This window comes from Leucopleurus acutus (assembly GCF_964270905.1).
Source record: "Leucopleurus acutus genome assembly, chromosome: 9".
Lineage (NCBI taxonomy): Eukaryota > Metazoa > Chordata > Mammalia > Artiodactyla > Delphinidae > Leucopleurus > Leucopleurus acutus.
In genome coordinates, this window is record NC_139144.1 from 52,825,344 (window position 1) to 52,851,281 (window position 25,938).

Below are 25,938 nucleotides of genomic sequence, written 5' to 3' on the forward strand. Positions count from 1 at the left end.
AACTTAACGATATAGCCAAATGGGTTCCTCCCTCATTTTCTCCAAGATACTACCAATATTCATCTCTTACTGGAAATGTCTTTGCTGATAGGAAATAATGATGGAATGATTTGAGGCTGTTTTTGAAGTCAAATGTAAAATTTCACAGATTTTGTATGTTTTCCTCAATAGGCATAACTTTCTGGGCTGAGTGACAATATTCCTTCCCATCTTTTCTACTATACTTTTGCAGTCAGTCAGACACTAACGCCGCATAAGTGCAGGAACCGAGGTTCATTCACTAGCACAGAGTGCCCACTGTCAAGTAGCACTTTGCAAATGTTTATCTATCAAATGAAGAAAATAATTTTTACAGTCGTTCGCGTTTCTAAACAAAGGAAAATGGTGCCACATGTATACTGATTATTGTCCTGCAGTGCACCCCTCACCCCCGAAATAGTTGCCATGGTTCCCCATGTTTAAATTTCATGCCTGGGTGAATGTGAACGCAGGCTCACCACAGATGGAAACGTGGCTACATGACCTCTTCAGAGGGAAATGTGGCAACAGGGGCCAATAGCTTAGGGTTTGCTTCTTAACTAGGCTACAGGAGTATATACTGACAGGGATGGTTCTGTACTTTAGTTTATAATGATGTTTCAGCATTTTGTTCGTAGAGGAAATGTAGTAAAAACCACTGTCCAACAACTTCTAAAGCTTTTATATTATTAGTATTCTAACTTAGAATCTTGGCAGAAACATTTCAAAATATTTTTCTGTTTAGTTTCCCTATTCAGTACCCAAATTATCTAAGAACTCTGTATAAATAGTTTGTACACCTCCAGAGAAGGACAAACAGATGCTTAAAGAGTTAGGAATTTGCTAAAGTCAGATGTAGCAGGAGCAAAAGTGAGAAGAGAAGCCTAACGTTTAAAAAATTGTCTTTAAGCTATTGAAGCTTTAAGCTATTAAGCTATACACAAAGGATATCATTATTGATTCTGTCATTTCAAAGAGTCTAGTTAGTGCTTTAATAAATCCAGACTATATTATTTTTTGGAACCTTATATTCTTATAAATGATCAGTCAAAAGTATAAGAGGTACCACAACACACTAACTTGACTGGTTGGGAATATCAAGTGGTGGCAAAGTTATGGAGAAACTGGAACTCTGATGCATTCCTAGTGGGAGTACAAAATGGTTCAGCTACTGTACTTGAAAAAACTATTTTGTAGTATCTACTAAATATATGCCTTCCCTCTTAGATAGATAGATAGATAGATGATAGATAGATAAAGATATCCAAGAGAAATGAGTGCCTGTGTCCAATAAGAGACATACACAAAAATGCTTATAACAGAATGTTCATTCACCGTAGCCAAGAACTAGAAACACCCATCAACAGAAAAAAAAAAAAATGGCTAAACAAATTTTGGCATGTTGTCACAATGGAGTACTACACAGCAATGAGAGGGAACAAACTACTGATATACACAACAAACTACTGATATGAACAAGTTGTTAATAAGACAACTTACTTATTAAGTTGAGGGAAAAAACCAGACACAAAAACTGCATGTTTCCTTTTATATGAGGTTCAAGAAGAACCAGCAGCATTAATCCATGATGATGGTAGTCAGAACAGTGGTACAGGAATGGTATTGGCTAGGAAAGGCACACCACCTTCTGTGGTGATGTAAATATCCTATGTCTTGGTCTGAGTGGTGGTTAACTAGGTGTGTACATATGTAAGTGTTGGGGGTAAGGAGATAGAGAAAGAGAAAGGGAGAGGTGGCAGTAGGTAGCTAAAACTTATTTGCTGTTTATGAGAAATTTCCTCTAAGGTATGATGTATAAATTTGATTCTGCTTCCTTATTTATGAACCTGAAACACCTTTTGTACCTTCAGAATAATCTAAAAACAGATATATTTTTTTTCTTCCCTGGTTTTGTTTTGTTTTTGTAGTTTGGGAAAAGATTTGCAAGAACCTCTTGGTCATAGGTTGAATGCCTGGTGTGTGGGAGACACTGTACCAGGCTTTGGAGATCCAAAGATAATTAAGGCCCAGTGCTGCCACTGAGCCTTGTCGGGGTGATGGAGGTGGAAGCAGATTCTTATGGTCACATCACACATCAGCAGGGGCTATAAGAGAAGTGTGCTTTGGAAGTACAGAGCAAGGAGCCTCTCTCTCTTAGAATGTTCTGGAAGGCTTCACAGAAGGCACCACTAGGCCCTGCTTCTGTTTTTGCCATGTATCAGGGTCCTTGATATATAAAGCATCTACAACGGTGATTTAAGGCTGCTTTTCAATTACTGAAGAATAATTAAAATATTTTATGTAATCTTCACGTTTCCTTAGATATCATTGTAATCACTTCTTAGACCATTTTTCAAAGCCCTAGCAGTTTCAAGGATAAAAGAAGCTACCTGCGACAGATTTCTAGAAAGCAGCAACATTCTTTGAAATGCTTGTAAATGGAAAAGCAGTCTTTCTTCGAATTAGCTCTGAGGTAAACGCCATTATACCCAAACCAGAGAGTTACTTTTCCTTTCAAGTAGTGTTTGCATATGCAGCTACCACACTGCCCAGAACACACGTACAGCATGAGCTCCTGAACCTAGGTGAGAAGCCTTCTGCTGGTTTTTATGTTCACACATGTATCTCTCCTGATAGCGGATGTACCTAGAAATACTCTGTAGAGTCCTTGGTATTAGTGTGGTTCTTCCTAGAAACTGAGACAGTTTTAAGAGAAGCATCTCAGCTCATCAAGGGCAAATGAATTCTGTACTTTATACGTATTTAAATAACAGAACTATACTCCCTTTCGATGATCCTTCTCCTCGCAGAGAAGATGCAAAGATATTAAAAATTCTGCAAGCATAGAAAAGTGTTTTTTAAAGAAAGAAAGAGAAAATAAAGGGCTAGGACACATGTTACCTATCAGACTCATCTCTTTTTTAGTAATTTCGAAATCACATCATAAAATCTAGAATGATGTCATCACATCCATACAATTACACTGGGTCTTCAAACTTGAAAATATCTTATGCCCAGTGATGTGAATTTTTTTTTTTTTTTTACTTGAGTTCGATATTATAAAATGGTGGGTGATAGTATCCAGGTGGTCCAAACTGTGTATTTTCCATTCTCCTGTTTCCACAGCTCTAGTCCTCTGTGCATTTTGCTCTTTTATCAAGTTAAGAAGGCACCCTCTTTACATGTGTCTGCATAAATGGATGAGGGGTGAGTCTGAGGAAGAGTCTAGCTTGGGGAACTGGTTAGAGGGGGATTTCACTTGCAGAGATAGGGAATACAAAGGAAGAACAAGTTTGGGAGGAAGGTCTTTGCCGTGGCCCCAGAGAAGGAATGTTCTGGGGAGGCAGCATGAAGCATGCCTCCAGTGATCACACAGAGCACTGCGGGTAGGGAGGCCTTCCCGGCCCGCCACCCGTGACCCTGAGTCCTCAACCAGTGACATCTTGGTGAAATCCTTTGGGGTATTATTATCCTGGAAAAAACATTTCTTTTGTACCTGTCAGTTCTTCTGTTTAACTTACATTGCTATGGAAATGATTGTTTCTTTTTTTTTGGGGGGGGGGGTTGTTTTTTGTCTTTGGCGCTCAGCGTGGCTTACAGGATCTTAGTTCCCTGATCAGGGATCGAACCCCAGCCCACAGCAGTGAAGGCGCCAAGTCCTAACCACTGCACCACCAGGGAATTCCTGGAAATGACTGTTTTAGAAATACAGACATTTAAAATTGTAATTAGACATAAGACCAAAAAAATAAAAAAAGAGCCAGTTATTCAGTCTCCACAGTGAGGAGAGTCAATCTGAATCAGATAAACCCTGTTTCAAATCTTGGTTCTACCATTTACTAGCTGATTGGGTCTTGAACAAGTTGCTTAACTTCTGGAGTCTCAGCTTCCTTATCTTTAAAAATAGAGTCACTGCAGGAAAAAAGACACAGACGTAGAGAATGGACCTGGGGACACGGGGAGGGGAAAGGGGAAGCTAGGATGAATTGAGAGAGTGGCATGGACATATATACACTACCAAATGTAAAATAGATAGCTAGTGGGAAGCAGCTGCATTGCACAGGGAGATCAGCTCCATGCTTTGTGACCACCTAGAGGGGTGGGATAGGGAGGGTGGGAGGGAGACGCAAGAGGGAGGGGATATGAGGATATATGTATACGTATAGATGATTCACTTTGTTATAAAGCAGAAACTAACACACCATTGTAAAGCAATTATATTCCAATAAAGATGTTAAAAAAAAAATAGAGTCACTGATACTCACTTTATACCACTAAACTGAAGATGCTATAAGGGGACAGATGAAGTCCATCCAGCACAGTACTTTACATCTTCTGTGCCTTACAGATGTTTTCTTTCCCTCCTTCTCTAGCCCACCTCTTTAACCTCTAGATGGGATAAAAGTGAAAAATTTTTAGATAAGAGATCACAAAATAACACAAAACCCCCCAATAATCCATGTGACATTTAACAGTTCTTCTTGTCAGAAAATGCTTCCTTCTTTCCAACCAGAATTCCTAATGTTGCAGTCTAAGTCCTCTCCGTTGTGGCCTTCTCCTATTTTGTTTGCAGTTTTAATCTTGCTAAACAAACAGCATGAAACATCCTAATCTTCAGGAGCATATTTTCTTTAGTTCTTACCTTTAATAGCTAAAGCACAAAATATAGTGGGAGCTCCAGAATCCTCTGTAGACCTTATCTTCATTTCTGGTCACCCAGATTGATTAGTTAGCATGTATCTCTGTGTACCTTCTAGATGTAGATGTGTTAAGTAGAAACTTTGGGGAGAGTGGGTATTGCAGAATGAACTGTACCTTGGTAGCTCCTTCCAGCTGAGGAACTCCAAATCCTTCCCATTTAAGGAAAGTAGTGCCCACAGATTTTAATATGTTGAAGAATGTTTGAGCCTGCACTTCGGTTCTAGAACTCTGCTTCCATTTCCCTCATCACTTGTACTAACCAAATAAGTTGCAAGTGTTCATTTAATAGTTTACATGCAGCCTGTGTAAGGATGAACATAGTAACCAAGGAGGAAGAAGGCATGGACTTTAGAGACATTCAGCTGTTTTCATCATAAAAAGTCAATTTGTAAATTCTCTTCCAAGTCTTGAGTGATGATGTGGCCTCCCAAAGCATATAGATTTTCTTAAGAGTTAAAAAAACAACTTTTAAAAGGAAACAATGAGCTCTACAGCCTGCCATATCCTGTGTTCAGAATAATTTTCATTTCTATTTATCTGTGAAGGTTGAAGGAATGTCTACAAATATTTGCTTGGTTTCTATGGTGAAGGCAGAGAGAGATCAAGTGTGTGATTGTTCAGTGTCAAAATCAAAACTACACCATACTGTACTTCTAAAAAGAGAGTTTGTTACTTGAAACATAATAGACATTTAGCAAGTGGTAACTATTTTAAGTTTCACAAGTTCAGGATGAAATTTAAACAATATGGCCTGAAGGAAAACATGGGCCCTTCAAGCATTTTAAAGCTTCACTTTTTGAAAATAAAATTGTCCTCACACTTTATTAAAAAGTCATCTGTTGATTAAAGATAATGTTGGTGGACTCTCAGGATGCCTTGTGTGGGTATGGGGGCATGACCATTGGTCTGTAAATTTCTACTATACTAGAAACCCCTGCATCCTGCCCTAGGTTATCCCTCCTAAATCTGTAACCCTCCATTCTGCTGTCTTCTGGCTATGCATACAGTTTTGGAGCAGACGCAATGCTTTGCCAGGTGCTGGGGATGAAAAGTCTGCTTAGAAACAGTCTCTACTCTCAAAGGGCTGATTTTAGGTCTAGTAGGCAGTAAGTACACAGTGAATGGGATACAGTGTGATAAGCGCTATGTTTCCATGTAATTGGGAGGACTAGGCAGGGCAAGATTCACAAGAATTAAGAATGGGGTGATGAGAGGACATTCCAGAGAAAGGTCTCAGTGTATGAGAAGGCCACGAGGCATGACACAGCATGCATGTTTGTACAACCATAAAGCCTCTGAGCGGGTTGAGGAAGCTTTCCCGTGAAGGAGGAACAGGCAATAAAGCCAGAGAGAGGGTGGGAGCCAGATCATGAGGGTGCCGTGGGTCAGCTGCACTTGAACTTGACCCTGAAAGCTCTCAAGGATGGTTAAAGGATTTTAAGCAGGTATGGAGTGAGCACAGCTGCAGATATAGTAGAGAGGACAGAGTAGAAGGAGGCAGACTAGTAGGAAGAGACCCCAGAGGAAGCTGTTGGGCCTGCAGGAGAGGACAGGCTCATGGTGGAACTGTCAGGATCTGGTGATTTCCCTGATAGCAGGGGTGAGTGGGAACCTGGGTAGGTGGTGATTTTGCTGTCAGAGAGAGGGTATCTAAGAGGAGAAGCATGTTTCAGAGGAAAGACAAAGCGTGCATTTTGGAATTGAAGGACCTATGGGAGTACAGAGTGGTGATATCCAGGAGACGGTTGGATATGTGTGTCAGATACTCTACAGAGTATGGACTTGAGGGTTATCCACAAACGATGCTCCCCAGGAATTGTGCATCACGTAAGAAAAGCAGCGGCCTGAGGATATAGCCTTAGAGAAACAATTATTTAAGGGACTGATTGGGGAAGAGACCGCCAAGGAGTTACTGGAAAGTCACTAGGACAGGACCCCTGCATTCTGCACTTATATCACTACACAGACCCAACACACCCACCCCAGGTTCTCCTTCAGCCAGCTGATTTGACTTGCTGCTTTTCTAGTTTGTGACCACCCATCCAGGACTAACAGGGTACCTCTCATAGAGTGGGCACTCACATGATGAACTGAAGTTCATTTGGACCTTTAAAGGCTTGATGTCTAGAGTAACACCTTTTTTAGGTAGATCTGCTTAGACATTAACAAAATGAGAGAGAGGTGTAAGGCTCAGAAAGAGATGGTAAGTGCCACTGATACCATGAAAGGTCAGAGCCTGGATCCTTGAACTCCACCTTCATTCATCCTTCAGTGGGTCATTATCATGCCCCCTTGGACACAGGATGCAGCCCTCTGTCTGCTGAGTACCTCTTCCCCAGAGATTCCCTTCGTCTCTATCTCAGCTTATTTTCCCTCTGCCATTGCTCTTTGAGTCTTCTTATGCATCCTCTGATCAAATCAGGTTCAGCCTCACCTCCCTCCACAGATCCAGTTCCTTTTTTAAAAATTCATGATTACTGAAAGGTCCTCAATTATTACTAGACATTGTAGTCCTCATATTCTCCAGACTAGAGGACTGCCTCTGTCCACCATCAGCACTGCCCCCAGGAGTTAGTTCCCTGTGGTTCATTCATGTATCCAATCATCAGATAATTGGTGAGCACCCTCCATGCATGACACTATATATATACTGTGGCTGGTGAATTGAATGACTGTAATGGAAAATAGAAAGGGTCAAGAGCTATAGAAGTACAGCAGAAGTTCAGGGGCGAGCGATCACTTCTAGCTGAGAGATCAGGAAAGGCTTCCTGGAGGAAGTGATGTGAGAATTCAGAACAGCAGACACTCAAATAGAGAATGTCCCACAGAGAGAACCACAGAAGCAGTGGCCAGGTAGCTGGAAATCAGCACATCTAAGTGGGAGCCAGTGGCCCCAGGACAGTCTGCACAGCTGAGGTTCTGGAAAGACAGACAGCCTTCCTGCTGGTAGTAGATGCACAGCAGAGGCCATGATCGTGATTGGCTCAGTGCTGAGAATCTCATTTTTGTGTAGACTTCGGCCATTTTTTGTCATGTATCAAAACATCTTTTTCTGGCCTTTAGGTCAGAAAATGCATCCAGTTGAGGTGACTCCATTATTATTTGTTGCCAAGTACTTTGTGTGTTAACTTTTATTGGTATTTAACTCTTTTAATAGTTCCCATTTAACTGGCTTATAATGACAAGACTGTGCTGGGAAGAATTAAAATTCTGATTGTTTGTGATATCTTAATTTAAATGTCTGATTTTAAAGAATTGAATTTTGAGACCCTTTAGGAAAAGTCAGTGAAATTACCACAAATTTTTTTTTCTTAATTTATTTTTGGCTGCATTGGGTCTTCGTTGCTGCACATGGGCTTTCTCTAGTTGCAGCGAGCAGGGGCTACTCTTTGTTGCATTGTGTGGGCTTCTCATTGTGGTGGCTTCTCTTGCTGTGGAGCACGGGCTCTAGGCGCGTGGGCTTCAGTAGTTGCGGGCTCAGTAGTTGTGGCTCGCGGGCTTAGTTGCTCCGCGGCATGTGGGATATTCCCAGACCGGGGCTCGAACCTGTGTACCCTGCATTGGCAGGCAGATTCTTAACCACTGCGCCACCAGGGAAGCCCATTACCACCACCAGTTTTGATTTTCACTTTGCAAAAGCATAGAAGTCTTCTGGAGGGAAGGAACATACTAGAGAGTTTTATACTGGTGTGAAGCAAATAAACAGCTTAGAGAACAGCTTAGAAAGCCTTCACTTTGACAATATAAAAATCCTGAGTTATTCCATATTTCTCAGAAATCATTACAGAAGTTTACATTTGAGACTTGTTGAAGTCAGCCCCAGAAGAAGAACCACCACACTGGTCCCCCCCATAAGTAGTCACTAAACCAAAGGTCAGGCAAGGATGTCTTGGTTCTGTACAGTATATGCATTTTTAAAATCTTCACTCCCATTGCCACATCATTTAGGGCCTCTTAGAATGCTAACAGAAATCACCTTATAGATTATCCAGTCTAAATGTCCTCTTTGACAGATGTGAAAGCTGAGAAAAAGTCGCCACCCACACTCGTTTCTTCATCTGCAAACTGGATGTGTTAGTCAGGGTCCCAACAGGAAATAGATGGCACACTCAAAATAAGACACTTCAGGGAAGGTTTGTTTACAGAGACACGATTTACAAAGAAGTGGATTCAGGGGAAGCCCAGCAAATGGTACTAACTTGAGTCTTAGTTGCATCAGACTGTTACCATTCCCAGGCTTGAAGCGAAGATAGGGTGCAGCTACTGGAGTTGGGTAGAGTGGGCTGCCCGGGATGGACATTGACTTTGTGATGGCAGCACTGCCAGCTCTGGACAACCTTGCTGGGAGGAAATCAAGGTGTTAAAGACTCAGCCTCACTCTTCTCCTTCTCTCCAGACTCCTGCCTAGGCTTCCCATTGGCCAAACCCAGTAGGAAGCTGGGGGCAAATGGTAGATACAGATCCACCTGTGAGCACTGGGCCCATCCAGAGAGGCAAAAGAAAGATAACCAGCACAATGTGCATACCATGCTTTTCTGCTCTTTAAGCATGTAGCCATAGAATAAGGATGACTCAGATAACATCTACTAAGGTTTTCAGGATCTTGGTGAAAGGGTACATGAATAAAAGACTGTAAAATCTAATATTAAGTAAGAATGCTTTACTCTGACATGTATTTTGAGTCAGAGTTGGCCTTGGCTCTACTTTATCTTATACTGTTATTGAACTGTTTCAAAAAAAATGTGAATAGAGATCAAAGCAGTTTAAACAGATATGTCCACTTGTGTAAATATCCTTGAACTCCCCCATCTTCCGCTCCCCCTCCTGTTGCCAAATCCATTCAGCACCTCTAGAGGCTGTTAATACATGTAATGATTGTAATAAACATAGTATTTGCTTTGGTTCCAGCTGGCTCCAACCACCAAACTCTGTCCATAGCTCCTATTGTTAACTTTGCTTAGTAGACAACTGCATTGTTACCATTAGAAGCCACCTTTGTCATAGATTTCTAAGTGTTGATCTTTATACATTGTATTCATTGTTTCCTTCAACATCTTTTGACAGTTACATTTTGTGTTTAAGGATATGTAGAATTATTAAACTTAGAGAACATGTAAGTAGAAGTTAATTGATTACATTGTTGAAAATGTTCCATATTACTTCATGCACTAAAACCCTGAAACATTTTTATCAGTTTTGCCTATTCTTATAAAACCTGCAATTAAAAACTAATAAATCTTCTTACCTGTGACTTAACTGGTTTTAAGTTAGGCAGTCTTCCATCAGAAGTTTTTAGAGGTACAGAACTATAATAGTTCCTAAGGAAACAATTTATATTTTACTGTGCGGGAAATTTGTTCTCAAAAACTTGGAAATTACAGAAATTGTCATTATTTGAGATATTTTAAATTACAGTGACTTAAAGTAAGGATTGAGGGACTCTGGGTTAGAGAATGGACCAGCCACATAAATTAGCAAGTTAAAACTGGGGAAGCTGTTGATACATGAGATAATATTATATACATAGGGAACAACTATTAGATTTATGTATACTGCAAGAGGCAGTAATTTGTTATTTTAAATGTAGGCTCTAGGCAGTGTTGAGGTTATTTTCTTGGAGAATTAACTAGAAATGTATAATTCATACTTACTTTGGAATTGAAGCACATTGAATTCTACAAGGGTTAAACCAAAAAAAGATTTCTCTTTAGACAAACGCTGATAGTTCAAATAGAGTATAAACATAAACCTAATAAATGAATCTAATTCCTCTCACCTTGTTACAATGATTTACACATAAACCAAGCAAAACTCTTAGGGATACCAAAGAGATTTTTAAATCTTAACTTTCATTGAAGTTATCAAATGGGAATTTGATGAATACATGTCACACCATACAGAGCACTGTTGTGGTTCAGAAGTAAGTTTTGAAGTTATAGAAACCTTTTTCTTAAACCTTTTTTTTAAGGAAATCATTTAACCCCAAAGGATAGTTGCATTTTTGAGATTTGTAATCTCTTTTAAAAGTTCACGTTAAAATATTTCAAAGTAAATTTAAATTCTTTTTCTGTTGGTTCTTTAATTACAACCTGTATGTTTGCTTGTTGATTTGTGGATGTTTGGAATACTGAATGAAAGGTGCCAGGTTGGATGTTGAGGAAGGAGCACAAGGTTGAAATCAGTCCCAGGGAGAATCCCAGCTCTTCCAACGTGTCAGCTCCATGACCCTGGCTAAATTACCCAACCTCTCTGAAATTGTTTTCTCAGCTATAAAATGTGCTTACCGACAGCAGCTGACTGATCTTGTGCCTCTGAAATTGTCGTCCAGCCCCTCCTTTCCTTTCCCCTTGCCACCTCCCACACTGCCGTGTTTCCACGACAACTGTCCACTTAAAGCTTGCTGTCTATGTATAGAATCCTGGCAGACATTTTTGTATGCATAAATGATTATTATATTTACACCGACACGTAATCTGTTAATAAAAATTGGAAAATATTTTGTACTGCTCCAAAACTTCTCTATTCACTTAACAGTGAATCATGGACATCTTTTTATGTGAGCAGCAATGAGCAGGATGAGAACTAGCTCATCTTTTTTGATGGCTGAATAATATTCCCCTATTGGGAATTACTGTGGAGTAAACATTCTTGTGAATACCTCTTTGTATACTAGTCTGAATATTTCTATAGGATAAATTCCCATGAATGGAACTCTGCTTCAGAGACATGGGGACTGTTAATTTCATAGATACCACCAGACTGTCCTCTAAAAAGATTGTGCCAATTTACAATTTAAAACATACAGGGTTCCCATGAATTTATGGTTACTGGGGGGAAGGGATAGATTGGGAGCTTGGGATTGACGTGTACACACTGCTGTGTTTAAAATAGGTAACCAGGGGCTTCCCTGGTGGCGCAGTGGTTAAGAATCTGCCCGCCAATGCAGGGGACACGGGTTCGAGCTGCAACTAGAGAAAGCCTGCATGCAGCAACGAAGACCCAACGCAGATGAAAAATAAATAAATAAATGTTTTAAAAGTTAAAAAAAATAAAATAGATAACCAACAGAGACCTACTGTATAGCACAGGGAACACCGCTAAATATTCTGTAATAACCTAAATGGGAAAAGAATTTGAAAAAGAGTAGATACATGTATATGTATAACTGAATCACTTTGCTGTACACTTGAAACTAACACGGCATTGTGAATGAACTATACTCCAATGTAAAATAAAAATTATAAATAAATAAAACTTACAGGTTCCCATACCATGACCAACCCTGAATAGTGTCATTCTGTCCTTTCTGTCAATCAGGCAAAAATGATACCCTCTTATTGTGATGGCTTTCTTCCTTTCTTCCTTCCTTCCTTTCTTTCCTTCTCTCCTTCCTTTCTTTTCTACCTTTCTTTTTATGAGATTGAGTATCTTTGATAGTTTTTTCTTCTTTTGAATTGTCTTTTCATATTTTTTTATCCATTTTTCTGTTGTACTGTTTTATTGATGTAATTTGTTTTAGATGTTTTCTCCCAGGTTGTCATTTATCCTTTCCTTTACTGTATTTACAGTGTTTGGTGAAGAAAATTTCTGGGTTGTTTGGTTTGTTTTTTGTTTTTGTTTTTTTAAATATATTTATTTACTTATTTATTTTTGGCTGTGTTGGGTCTTCGTTGCTGCCCGCAGGCTTTCTCTAGTTGCAGCGAGCGGGGGTGCGCGGGCTTCTCATTGTGGTGGCTTCTCTTGTTGCGGAGCTCGGGCTCTAGGCATGCAGACTTCACTAGTTGTGACTCGCGGGCTCTAGAGCGCAGGCTTAGTAGTTGTGGTGCACCAGCTTGGTTGCTCCGCAACATGTGGGATCTTCCCAGACCAGGGCTCGAACCCGTGTCCCCTGCATTGGCAGGTGGATTCTTAACCACTGTGCCACCAGGGAAGTCCAGGATTTCAGTTTTAAATAGCTGGATCTATAAATCTTTTCATCTCAAGCTTCTAGATTTCCCGTGATGCTGAAAAAGGCCTCCACATCCCAAGGTCCTCTTATGTTTTCTTCGAATACATTTTTCTAGCTCTCCTTACATTTAGATCTTGCATCTATACAGTTTCTTCTTATACATGGTGTAAACTAGAGATCAAACTTATTTTCTTCCAAATGGGTGGCCAGTTGTCTTGCTTTCACATATTCTAGTGCATTTTCTCTCTAAGATGAAAGAGAGACCACCTATAAGAATATCTTATAAATATCTTGTAAATATCACCTTGTAAATCCGTATCTCATTATCTCGCTGGACTTTATTCTTTTTTTTTTTTTTTTTTTTTTTTTTTTGTGGTATGCAGGCCTCTCACTGCTGCGGCCTCTCCCGTTGCGGAGCACAGGCTCCAGACGCGCAGGCCCAGCGGCCATGGCTCACGGGCCCAGCCGCTCCATGGCATGTGGGATCCTCCCGAACCGGGGCACGAACCCATGTCCCCTGCATCGGCAGGCGGACTCGCAACCACTGCGCCACCAGGGAAGCCCCCTATTTTTTTTTTTTTTAATCTGTTAGCACCTACTATTTTATTTGCCGTATCTTAGATTATATTTTGGTGACAGAGGACAAATCCCCTTCATCCTTATTTCTCAAACTATTTTTGGCTCTTCTTAAGTGTCACTCTGCCAGAGGCACCTGATTGTCAAAGTTAACTTACTCCCCCAAATCACTGGATTGTCTTAAATTTTTGTGTTAATACAGGAATAATGATTATCTTTATGATATGGCTTTTTCCCATCTTAGTTATGGTCTGTCTCACCATTTATTTAGATTTTATTTTATGTTCTTCAATAATAGTATATCATTTTATTTATATAGATCTTGCTGTTTTTTAATTCCTCAGTGTTTCACATTTTTTTTGTTACTATATGAATGGGATCCTTTTTTCCATTATGTTTTGTAACTGATTTACTAGCATTTGTGTATTTACTTTGTATCTTATATCTACCATCATCTAAATTTTTATTATCTGAATAATATTTTTTGTAATAAATTTTATTTTCTAAAACATAAGGCCAATGTGTATAAGGCAGAAACCCTTAGAAGTACAAGGAGATTCTGGGGGAAGGAAAACACAAACTCAATTCTCTTTCAAAGTTTGACAAATAAAGTATAGAAAAATATAAGTAAGGATTTGTATGAGACAAACTCTGTTTAATAAAGAACTTTACTCTTAAAAAAGAGTATTCTCCTTACACCCTACAGAACAAAAACCAGTTATGTGCATAGTCATAAAGAAAAGAAATTCTAGGGACTTCCCTGTTGGTCCAGTGGTAAAGAATCCACCTTGCAACGCAGGGGACGCTGGGTTCGATCCCTGGTCAGGGAACTAAGATCCCACATGCTGCTAGGCAACTAAGCCCGAGCACCACAACTACTGAGCTCACGCGCCTCAGCTAGAGAGCCTGCGTGCTGCAAACTACAGAGCCCACTCGCCCTGGAGCCTGCACGCCATGACTAGAGAGAAGCCCGTGCACCACAACGAAGAGCCCGCATGCCTCAATGAAGGTTTTTCTAGAGAAAACCACACACCACGACTAGAGAGAAGCCCGTGCACCACAACGAAGAGCCCGCATGCCTCAATGAAGATCCCTCATGCCGCAACTAAGACTCAACGCAGCCAAAAATAAAATAAATAATAAATAAATCTTCTTTAAAAAAAAGAAAAATTCTACAGGTTACGTTCTCTGGCTATGATGAAATAAGACTAGAAATACAGCAGCTAACAGTTAACCATAAATAATCTGATCATATGGAAATTTTAAAACTCTTTTCTAAATAATTCTTCAAATTAGTTTATTCTTGGATTAAAGAGAAAATTAAAGGTAAATTACATATTATTTAAAGCTGAACAAAAATGAGGACGGTTTATTTAATAATATATAACTAAATGTTCTATCATTAACCAAAACTAAAATAATAAATTACCCAAGTTTCAACTCAGAAATAAATTTAAAAAAACAAAGAAACTAAGAGGGAGGGATTTAAAAAGATAAAAGTAGACGTCAACAAATTATTAAATAAAACAATCCTCCCAAAATAGAAATAAATCTTGAAGTCAGTTTCTTTTAAATAAATAATATAGCTAAACTCCTGACAAACCTGATTGATATAAAGAGAAATATTTTTTCTTTCTCAGAAAACCAAGAAAATAGATGAGATTAAAATAATTACAAGAAATACTGTGTACAAATTTAAGCCAATACATTTTAAAATCTAGATTAAAGAGTTTCATTGGGAAATTCCTTATTATTACCAGAATTGACTCAAAAAGTAGTTGAAACCTGAACAGACTACCAATAAGAAATTCACGAGATTGTTAAAGACATAATGCTAGAAAAGATCCAGATCCAGATGGTTTTATGAGTCCTTTCAAAGGACTGATTATTATGTCATTTATAATATTTCAGAATATAGAAAAGGATGGAAAGTCTGCATATCCTTAATACAAACCTGAAAAATTACACACAAAAAAACTATAGATCAGTCTCATTCATCAGTATAAGTTTATGTCCTAAAATAAACATTAACAAATAGAATCCAAAGATCTAGTAAAAGAATAATAAACCATGATTAGGAATGATTTATTCCAAGAAGGGAAGGGTGGTACAATATTGGGAAATCTATTAATGTAATTAATATATCATTAATAGAATAAAAGAGTGATCAAATGGTCATTATTAATAGACATTTTAAAAAGCATTTGAGGGGCTTCCCTGGTGGCGCAGTGGTTGAGAGTCTGCCTGCCGATGCAGGGGACATGGGTTCGTGCCCCGGTCCGGGAGGATCCCGTATGCCGCAGAGCAGCTGGGCCCGTGGGCCATGGCCGCTGGGCCTGCGCGTCGGAGCCTGTGCTCCTCAGCGGGAGAGGCCACAACAGTGAGAGGCCCGCGTACCGCAAAAAAAAAAAGCATTTGATAAAAATCTGTTACCCATTTTGAGTGGTCACTAAATTTTAAAAGGAATAGAAGGAAACTTCTTTAATATATCAATATTTTTCTTATTATTTTTGTTGTCTAAACATCTATTTGATGATCATAATAAGTATCACTGATTAAAGTACTGAAAATGAAGATAGTGCTACCTAAAGTGTTTGTTTGTTTGTTTGTTTGTTTTGTTTTTTGCAGTACGCGGGCCTCTCACTGTTGTGGCCTCTCCCATTGTGGAGCACAGGCTCCGGACGCGCAGGCTCAGCGGCCACGGCTCACGGGCCCAGGCGCTCCGCAGCATGTGGGGTCTTCCCGGACCGGGGCACGAACCCGTGTCCCCTGCATCAGCAGGCGGACTCTCAACCACTGCACCACCAGGGAAGCCCCCTAAAGTGTTTTAGAAAGGGTAATCAATCAGAAATCACAGACTCTTTAGAACAGCTTAAAATAATGCTGTATTTGGATTAAACTTTTCATCTCATATGATGTTAGACTTTATTTCGAACTGAAGTGAGAAGATAAGTATGTGATCTCACAATATCTGTGTATGTCTGTAAACCACTGGAGTGGAACTTTATGGACAGTTTGCCCCTGCACTTTGGTATACAGTGTATTAGAGAAATAGGGAAATGTTCCACCAGCTAGAAATATTGGTAAAGCAGAAATAAATTATTTAACTAAAAACTAGCACCCAGAATTGGACACTCTTCTTAACAAAAGTAGTGAGTATCTTCTTTTTGGGGGTTGACTGGTAATTGAATTTTGCCCACTTATCTTCTAGGAATGATTGCCTTAAAATCATCAATTTGGTATTTGTTAAAACACAGTTGTTCTGTGCGCAGTATTATGATGGGCATTTACAGGCATAATGATGGATGAAATTGGGTCCATGCCCTCTGGAAGGACCCATATTATGAACTACTTTACAAAGTATGATTTTTAGGTGGCAGTTGGTTCGGGGAGGTGATGATGTCAAAACTGAGCTTTGCAGGGTAAGCAGAATTTCAGCCTGTGAAGGAGAAAGTAGAGCTTCCCAAACTAGAACAGTGTCAACAAAAGCATGGAGGCAGGAACTGGAGGATAAGTTTGTATAATTGAGTGGTTCTCAAACCTAGCCAAGGGTTAGGGTTACCTAAAGAAGTTTAAACAAAAAAAAAAAGAAGAAGAAGAAGAATTTCAGTGGACCCACCCATGGAGATCTAATTCAGTTAGGGGCAAGATAAGGGCCCAGACACATGTGTTTTTCTAAAAGCCCCATGGATGATTCTGATGCATAGTCAGGGTTGAGAGCCAGTAGTGTGGTCTCGTGCGGGAAGGATATGGAGGTACTTTATGATCACTCACAATCCTGTGAGTTGACTGGACTCAACTGGGCAGTTCTTCTGCTCCATGTGACATAGGCAGGGGCACAGTCACCTGGGGGACCAGTCAGGATGGAATGTCCAAAATGGCTAACTCACATGGCCTTTCAGCTGAGAGCTCAGCTGGGGCTGTCAATTGGAACATCTTTGTGGGCTTCTCATTGCATAGCAGCTGGGTTCCAAGAGGAAGCATCTCAAGAGCAAGCATTCAAAAAGGCCCAGGCAACCAGACTTCCTATGACCTATAGCTTTGGTAGTCTCAGATGTTACTTCCACCATATTCTGTTGGTCAAGCAAGTCACTAAGGCCAACTCAGATTCAATGGAAAGTGGACTAAACTCCAGTCCTTGATGAGAGGAGTGTGCATATAAGGAAAGAAGGAAATTGATGGCAACCATTTTTTTTTGAGAATTGCTACTGCAGTCTTTAGGCACTAAGTACTATAGCATCAAAGTACATAAACAGAATTTCAGGAAATTTAGACATCAGTGAAAGTACAATTAAGTAAGACAATAAGTAATGATAAAAGGGATCTGAATAATATAAAATGCTTATGTAATAGATTTATGTATTGAATTCCTTTATATACCTTCATTTCAGACATACATAGAATTTCTGCTCCCCACAAAAAAGAGGCATTTGAACCCCTATATACTCTTATAAATGTGGAGCCTTAATGATATGGTTGTGTTTGTTTTATCTATTATTATACAGTGCTCAGTATTAAATGGGGTTCTTCCCATATTGGAATCTCTTCCTCTGGATGACTTTTTACACATGGTATAAACAATTGGGTTATACATTCTCTCTCAAGTTCTTCTTCATGTTTTGTTTTCTGGAAAGAGTGGCATTGAAGGGGGCTTTATTTTGATTCCCCACAGTCTCACGATAAGAGTAGTTTTGACTTGTTCGGGTGCTTTGTAGACTTCAGGGTCACCATCCAGCAGCCACTGGAATAATCTTCCAATTTCTCCAAATTGCTGACGTGGGAATTGAGCTGCAATCGTTGCCATCATCTGTTTTCCATGTATTGTTTTTTAAAGCCCCTTAAGAAAGAAATAATTGTTTTAAGGTAAGGGTTTGTTTAAGTCTTTGCTTTTGCTTTCTGAAACTCAGTTATTTTATCATACTAATAAGACACCCAGAGTCCGAGGTGAGAACCCAGGTGGTGGGGGTGATGTAATTTCCTGGCCTGTCAGTGATGAGTCCTGGTTACTTATTGCTTCTGTCTGTGTCCCCCATGTGATTTGAGGAGTTCTTTCCGAGCTGAGTCTTGGCATTAAACCACCCAGGGTGAGGAGTCAAGCAAACAACCGTCCCCCTCAGTAACTCTCCACTCCGTTTGCCGTTGCAGGTCGTCACGCTGTGGTACAGAGCTCCAGAAGTCTTGCTTCAGTCCAGCTACGCCACCCCTGTGGACCTCTGGAGTGTTGGTTGCATATTTGCAGAAATGTTTCGTAGAAAGTAAGAAATACCTTTTGTTTCACTCTGTCTCCCTTGGAAAGAAACGTTTCGGGTCTTGGATAATTTAAGTGGCAGCCTAGCATCCCTGTTTCAAGTAGGAACATGGTATCCAGCTCCACCTGCCTGCGGCTCCCACTTCCAAGCATGTCCTGAAACTGCCTTCTCAGTCCTTACAATGTAGTTGGGTGTGGTTGTAGCTTCCGGCTCTTGGAAACTCTGTTTGGAAGGGAACACTCCAGTGTTCATACAATTTATTTTGTTTTTGTTGGCGATGAGAGGATGTGGCAAACATGAAGCGCGTTATGGTTTTTTTGTGTGAGGAAACATCCTCAAGGTGGACTTTTCCACAAGAAGAGGACCAGGGCTGTTAAGTATATGGAAATTTTGATGGTGGGTTGAAAAAACAAAATGTTTAGACTGAAAAGGCACAGGCAAGAAAGATGTCTGCGCCATTTCAGAATACTTTAAATGCTGTCATGAAGAGGAGAGGTTAGACATATTCAGGCACTATAGAGAGCAGAACCAAAGATATTAAAATTACAGAAATAAAGATTTTTGCTCAAAGGCAAAAAAGAAATCTAATGATTAGAGTTATCTGAAGAGAAGATCAGGGTTCATGAAAATAGTGCTTTCTCGATGGGTGTCCAAGAAGAGACTGGACCACTACACACTGTAGATGTTTTCAGTGGCATTCCTAGAATGGGTGGGTGGGCTAGATGACCTCCAGGGCCCCTCTGAGTCTGAAAGTCTGTGGTTCATTTGTTTGATTTTCAGGTCATAAGAAATAGCCAAACAATATAATAAAGATCTGCCAGGAAAATAATCCAGACCTGGGTACTAAATTCAGCCTGGTCAAAATTAAACAGAGAGCCTAATCATAATCTGATCTCTCTTTGTCTTCTATTTTTATTTCCATGGGAAAATGTGAGTTGGGAAGTTGAATATTTTCCCACTGGACATGTTATATTCAAAACGTAGTTACGTGCTAGCTCACAAGAAAAAGAGGTGGTCAGCCATTTCTTGCTTGTCTGTCTCTTTGTTTGTTTGTTTTAACCAAATGAAGTTTTGTGCATGTAACAAATTTGGGGAACTGTTCTAGACCTCAGCAGATTCATCTGTAGCTCACAGAGGGGGATCATGGCAAGGTGATCAAAGTACACAGATGTTTAATGCAGGCCTATTGTGTGCCAATTACAGGACCAAACCTCTTTTCCTTGTGTTACCTTTTTATTCCTCACGATAAGAGATAACTGAGATGCAGTGGTAAATTTATTTGTCTAACATCAAACAGCTAAAAAGTATGAGGGGTATTACTCCAGAGGAAGTCTTGTGACTCTGGTGGTGTTTTTCTACCAAGGAGGGAAGAAAAAAAAAATATTGAATTCAGCTGCAATGTTTGCCAAATAGGCTAAATAAGTGGTTTTGGAAGTGTGGTTCTTGGACCAGCAGTATCCAAAAAGGTGACCTTTTTTGGAAGTGCAAATTCTTGGGCCTCACCCCAGACCGACTAGATCAGAAGCACTTGGGCTGGGGCCCAGCAACCTTTGTTTTCACAAGCCCTCCAGGTGATCCTAATTCATCCTCCAGGGTAAGAACCACTGAGTTTGGATGAGAGAATCAGCAGGAATGGTCAGTCATTAAATGTGCAACTCCCAGACCTCTCTCTTGAAATTCTGATTCATTATTGGACTGAGGCCTGACGTTCTTGTTTGTTTTGGTTTTTTTAACATTTTAAAAAATATTTTATTTATTTATTTATTTGGCTGCATTGAGTCTTCGTTGCTGCACACGGGTTCTCTCTAGTTGCGGCGAGCAGGGGCTACTCTTCGTTGTGGTGCGCAGGCTTCTCACTGCGGTGGCCTCTCTTGTTGTGTAGCACAGCTCCAGGCACGTAGGCTTCAGTAGTTGTGGCATGCGGGCTCAGTAGTTGTGGCTCGAGGGCTCTAGAGCAGAGGCTCAGTAGTTGTGGTGCACAGGCTTAATTGCTCCACGGCATATGGGATATTCCTGGACCAGGGCTTGAACCCGTGTCCCCTGTTGGCAGGCGGATTCTTTAACCACTGCGCCACCAGGTAAGTCCTGGCATTCTTGTTTTTAAACGTGTATCATGTAATTCTTTTCATCAGGCAAGTGTGGAAAATTTGGGGTTAAAGGCTTATTGTCAGAACCAGGAATAATTTACTGTCAATATTGCAGTGTGGGAGTTGGGACAGTCATTTCAGTTCATCCCATGAATAAATTGGTGCAGCTGAGAGTTGATTAGAGAAGTATTTATTGGAATTACTTTGATGCATCTAGGATTGTCCTCAAATGTAAAGATTGGGTCCTTCTTTTGTTATGGGGGAAGAATGATCAGTTATTTTTCAATAGTACAAAACTTGAAGACCAGCCATCATTGACGATAAAAACAATCTTCTTCTGGAAGATGTTAAAAGAAAGATGAAATTTAAGATATGTAGTGTTAAAATGTTCTCTAGTAAGGGATGTACTTTATTTTTAAGTATAGGTAGTCAGCACTTATGGAACAATTGCAGCCCAAATTTTCATTTTATAGCATTAAAACATTCTCCCACGGAAGTGGTAGTATAGTTGGTAATCTGGTCCCAGTCTAGCTTGCAGAGAATCCTGTATAACCTGGAACATATACAGGACATTATTTATCAAAACCTATTTTCTATTTACAACATTTTTTTTCTAGGGTAAAGTCCATTCTATGTTCCGATCCAGGATGACAGGAATACCCATCTCTTCAGGCCAACATTGGGTCTCAGAAGAGAGACTCAGTATTGGAGGCTCAGAGAGAGGCTCCTTTGACAACAGCAGCAAGTCTGCTTCACTTTTCTGGGAAAGTGAGATGTTGGGTAGAGACCCATTGGCTCTTCAAATGTGCACAAAAGAAAGTACCCCTCTCTTGGAGCCTTGCACGGAGATAGTAAATTGAGAAATAATTGCCGGGAGCGGGAAGCAATATCAGAATCCAGGCGCGTGTGCCTTTAAGGCTGAAGGACAATGGATCCATCTGGGCCTGCCACCCTTCCTGGGGCGGGTGCTCTGTCTCTTAGGTAGTTCCTGCCGGTTGGGATGTGACCTTGAAAACAACCATGGGATCTGACCCTTGTTCCTGCTCAGTTCACGTTTGGTATTTCCTATGATAACACCCAGATATCTGAATGTGAAGCCTTCTCACTTATGCCAGCTGAGTTCAGGGGTCCAGCCACCGGCTTCACCTGCTTCCAGCTTAACTCCTGATTCAGTGCTGACCCACCTGTTGCAGTGTCCAGCTGAGAACTCACAAGCCGTGGATTCTGGAAGCAGACTCCCTCATTGCCTTAGGCTGACCCTAAATCAGGGAGTCCTGGTACGTGTCCACTCAGAGTTCCTCCTTGTTGCTATGGCAGTGTTCCCAAATTGTGTCATCTTTTTTAACACCTTCATGGTTTTTGCCATATTCATGATAACTATACTTACTTAATTTCTTTACTGTCTTAAATTAATTAACTTTTTATTTAGCCTCATCTTAAGCAAAAATATATAAAATCACAGAATTGATTAACCAGTTATTTGTCTAACATACACTAAAATTCATACATAACCCTTAAAATTAAACAATTTAGTCCATGTTCAGCCCCTGAAATCATCTCCCATATCACCCAGGTGTGTGTCACATGTTGGAAACAGATGTTTCATTCATTCTACAGATAACTTTACTGAGTGGCTACTATATGCAAGGTCCTTTTCTAGAGGGATAATTTACACCCTAGTGCAGAAGAGAGGCATTGCATTTGCAATTAGTCAATTAACCAGAGCTGGGGTAAATGCTGTGAAGTGTAGGTTTCTATGAATGGGTATAATGAGAAGCTTGTCTCCACAGAGGAAAGAGATTTCTCAATAGAAGACTAGAAGTCAGGATTAACCTTCTCCAGAGGTCGTATCCTAGTTATTTATATAAGAACATTGAGGAATAACCATGTATGCATCAGCAAGGCTCACCATCCTCCCTAATCTAGGGAGAAAAAAAGAAGCGAAGGGAGTTAACAGTTGTCTGTCATGTGACAGACCCAGGGCCGGGCACTTCACATCTATTATCTCACTAAACCCACATTCTGAGGACTGTTTTCCTGTTTCTAGATGATAAACCAAAGCCTTCCACAAGGAGTATAAATAACTTGTCCATAGGCATACAGCTCTTAAATGGCAGAGCCAAATTTGAACCTAAGTCTACCTGACTCTCTAACCTTTGATTTTCCCACTCTGCCATGTTTCTACCCTGGCTGTGGTTTTATTAGGTACCATATTTTTTTCTAGAATGTCTCATGCATTATTACAACGTAGCAGCAACAATATTTTAGGGAGGTCAAGAAGCAAACCACACATCTAATAGCTTTGATTTCTAGCCTTTCCTATAGTGGAAAGGCTGACCAATTTCTGTGATATTGTAAAGAACTGCATGCCTTTTATTCTAAAATGTGATACCTAGCAAATATGAACTCAGGAAAAAGAATCTTAGGGCAGATGGTTGACAAAGAGCCAGAGAGTTTAAATACCATCTGTCATTATTTTCTGGGTTTAATAATTGCCACACTGACCTTCAGTAGCGTTCTACAAAAGTAGATAAGAGTTGTTGGATCTTTCATCTTCCTCCTTTAACTCTTCATCAATGGGTGATCCATCTTTACTCCACATTGACTTTTATATATATATATATATATATATATATACACACATATATATAAATTTATTTATTTTATTTTTGGCTGTGTTGGGTCTTTGTTGCTGCGTGCGGGCTTTCTCTGGTTGTGGTGAGCGGGGTTACTCTTTGTTGCAGTGCGCAGGCTTCTCATTGCGATGGCTTCTCTTGTGGCAGAGCACGGGCTCTAGGCGCGCGGGCTTCAGTACTTGTGGCACGCAGGCTCAGTACTTGTGGCACGCAGGCTCAGTAGTTGTGGCTCACAGGCTCAGTAGTTGTGGCGCACAGGCTTAGTTGCTCCACGGCATGTGGGATTTTCCCGGACCAGGGCTCGAACCTGTGTCCCCTGCATTGGTAGGCGGATTCTTAACCACTGCGCCACCAGGAAAGCCCTTGAGTTATATTTTAATACTAAAAAACATTGCTATGAATTTGGTCAGTAGACAACTACCCAGCTTGAAGATTAGGATGAGATGGAGGGAGGGATGGACAGATGGATGATACCAACTGATTTTTAACTTCATGGCAAAATAGACTCACAAACGTTAACTCTCCAGGTATCTGTCTGTTGCCTTGTAGTCCTGGTCAGAACTATTGTCAGTGTGGTTTGAAAGTTATGGGGTTTTCCAAGTGACGGCAAAGTCATAAAAAGAAAACGCACATTTAAAAAATAAAACATGCTACTAATTCTTTGAATATGGAGATTGTGGTAAACAGATAGTAATTCTTAGAAGTTTTGAGTTGCCAGCTCTACTGATCCCTAGCTAAGAAATGCCAAATGCCACCAAGAAGAACATACGGTCACTGTTCGAAGGAAACAAACAAGACTTCATAGTTATACTCCCCCTTGGATGGTGGCCTCTCTAGGCTTGCCGTCATTGGTTTCTATGAATTAAACCCCCAGTAGCTGACAAACTGACAGGGAAACTGTCCTTTGTGGCTCAGTGGTCTGTGAGCAAATATCTTTAAAATGTCACTGAGTGCCTTGCCAACTGTCCTACTGGTTACTGTGTTGGTGTTCCCCATATTCGAGCGCTTTCCTTAGTGACATCAGGGAAATGAGGCCCTTGACCAGATGCCCTGAACACCAAGGCACCAGCAGGCAAGCCCTAGTCTGTGAGAGGAAACCCATCACCTTAGGTTAGATCAGAACACACGTGTGGAAACCAGGGCACTCACCGGACCTTCAGGTTTCTTGTCTTTTCTTGGATGTTTTCTTGGACCTCTTTTTTTCTTTAGAGAACCAACCAAACGGGAAGAACTCCAAAGAAGCGTTTTCTTGAGTGAGGAAATACCCAAGATGGTACCAAGGAAAAGATCTTTTTGAATAATGCACACAGGGTAGTTCTAAGTAAGAACAAATGAGTACTCCCTTTTAATGTAATCAATGCTGATTTTTTCTTATTCTTGATGTGTATCTTACTTTATCATGAATTTGTTTTCATGGAGTACACTGAGAAGCCACCATCAGGCCAGGTCTTTCCCTGTCAAGGCAGCTCTGCAGGCTTCCAGCTTCGCAGCCCTTTGCCACTCCGATTTGGCACCCAGAGTCTGCCTGCCAACCTGTTTTCCTGTTTCCTGACTATTTGTGGACTTCCGATAAATTAATCTTTCTATCGTCACCCTTTTCCAAAAACTTGCCTTAAGGTTTTCCTCCTTAGAACCCTTGCGCTTCTTTTATTCTGGGTGCCCGCCTGCCCTCCCTCATCTTCCAAAGCTAAACCTAGAAGCTGTCTCTTCAGGGAACAGACCTGCCCCCGCTCTGGCCCCACCACTCCCCCCGCCATATTTTGTGTGCACCTGTCCAGCAGTGCTTTTCTCAGCCACATTCCGTCTGCCCGCACACGTTGTCCACACAGCTGCAGTCATTATGGATGCAGAGCACGTTCTTTCTGAGGAACCAGATACCTGAGTCCGTTCCAGCCCTGCCTCTGCCAGCTCTGTGACTGAAGGCAAGCCCTCGACCTCTGGAGCTTAGTGTCTTTATCTGTAAAGTGGAGAGGCCGGGATAAGACACCACATCCATGGCATTCAGACTGCTTCACAGAGACCTCATATTCCTGCCTCTATATAGTCCAGGAGTGCCCAGCCCTTCTTGTTCCCACACTCAGCTTTGTTCAGAGCAACTTGATTTCATCTTTTTCATATACTGGGCTTCTGAGATTTAAAAGGATTTTAAAACATGGGAGTAGATAATGTCCAAGTTTCACTCCAACTCTAATATTCTGTGCTTTGGGGTAGAACTGTGGCTTGGTCATTTCTGGAACTCTTATCGTGTCAAGCACAGCTAACCCTTGCTGACAGAGGTTATTACACATCCTTGTCATGGTCCTGAGGATCTGACATACATTATTCAGTTTAATCCTCCCAAGTGACTTGCCCCAGGATCCCACATACAGCAGAGCTGTATGACCTATGACAGGAACAGTGAACTGTAATGAACTACCCTAGGAAGCTAGGCAGGCATGAAGTTATACAGGGTTGCAGTGTAACAGTTGGCGGGGGGCGGGGTGTGCATGTGTGTACATGCCTCCCTCTCTACCCTACTGTTCCTTTCTTTACACATTTAAATATATAGATATTCCATGTGGAATGTCTATGAAAGTCTAAACCAGATCTGTCCAATAGAAAACAGAATGTGAACCATGTCACTTTAAATTCTCTAGCAGTCATTAAAAGAGGCAAAAAGAAGCAAGTAAAATTAATTTTAATAGCATATTTTAACACAGTATTTCCAAAATATTATTATTTCA

General features: G+C 40.6%; 1 protein-coding gene across 1 annotated transcript in view; it reads left to right on the top strand.

The window, feature by feature from the left end:
- CDK6 (cyclin dependent kinase 6) overlaps window positions 1-25,938 on the top strand; it is a 224,284-nt gene that overhangs the window by 141,256 nt on the left and 57,090 nt on the right. Inside the window, exon 5 of the mRNA XM_082846786.1 lies at window positions 18,389-18,498. Coding sequence (XP_082702912.1) covers window positions 18,389-18,498 — 110 coding nt within the window. The remainder of the gene's footprint in view (window positions 1-18,388; window positions 18,499-25,938) is intronic.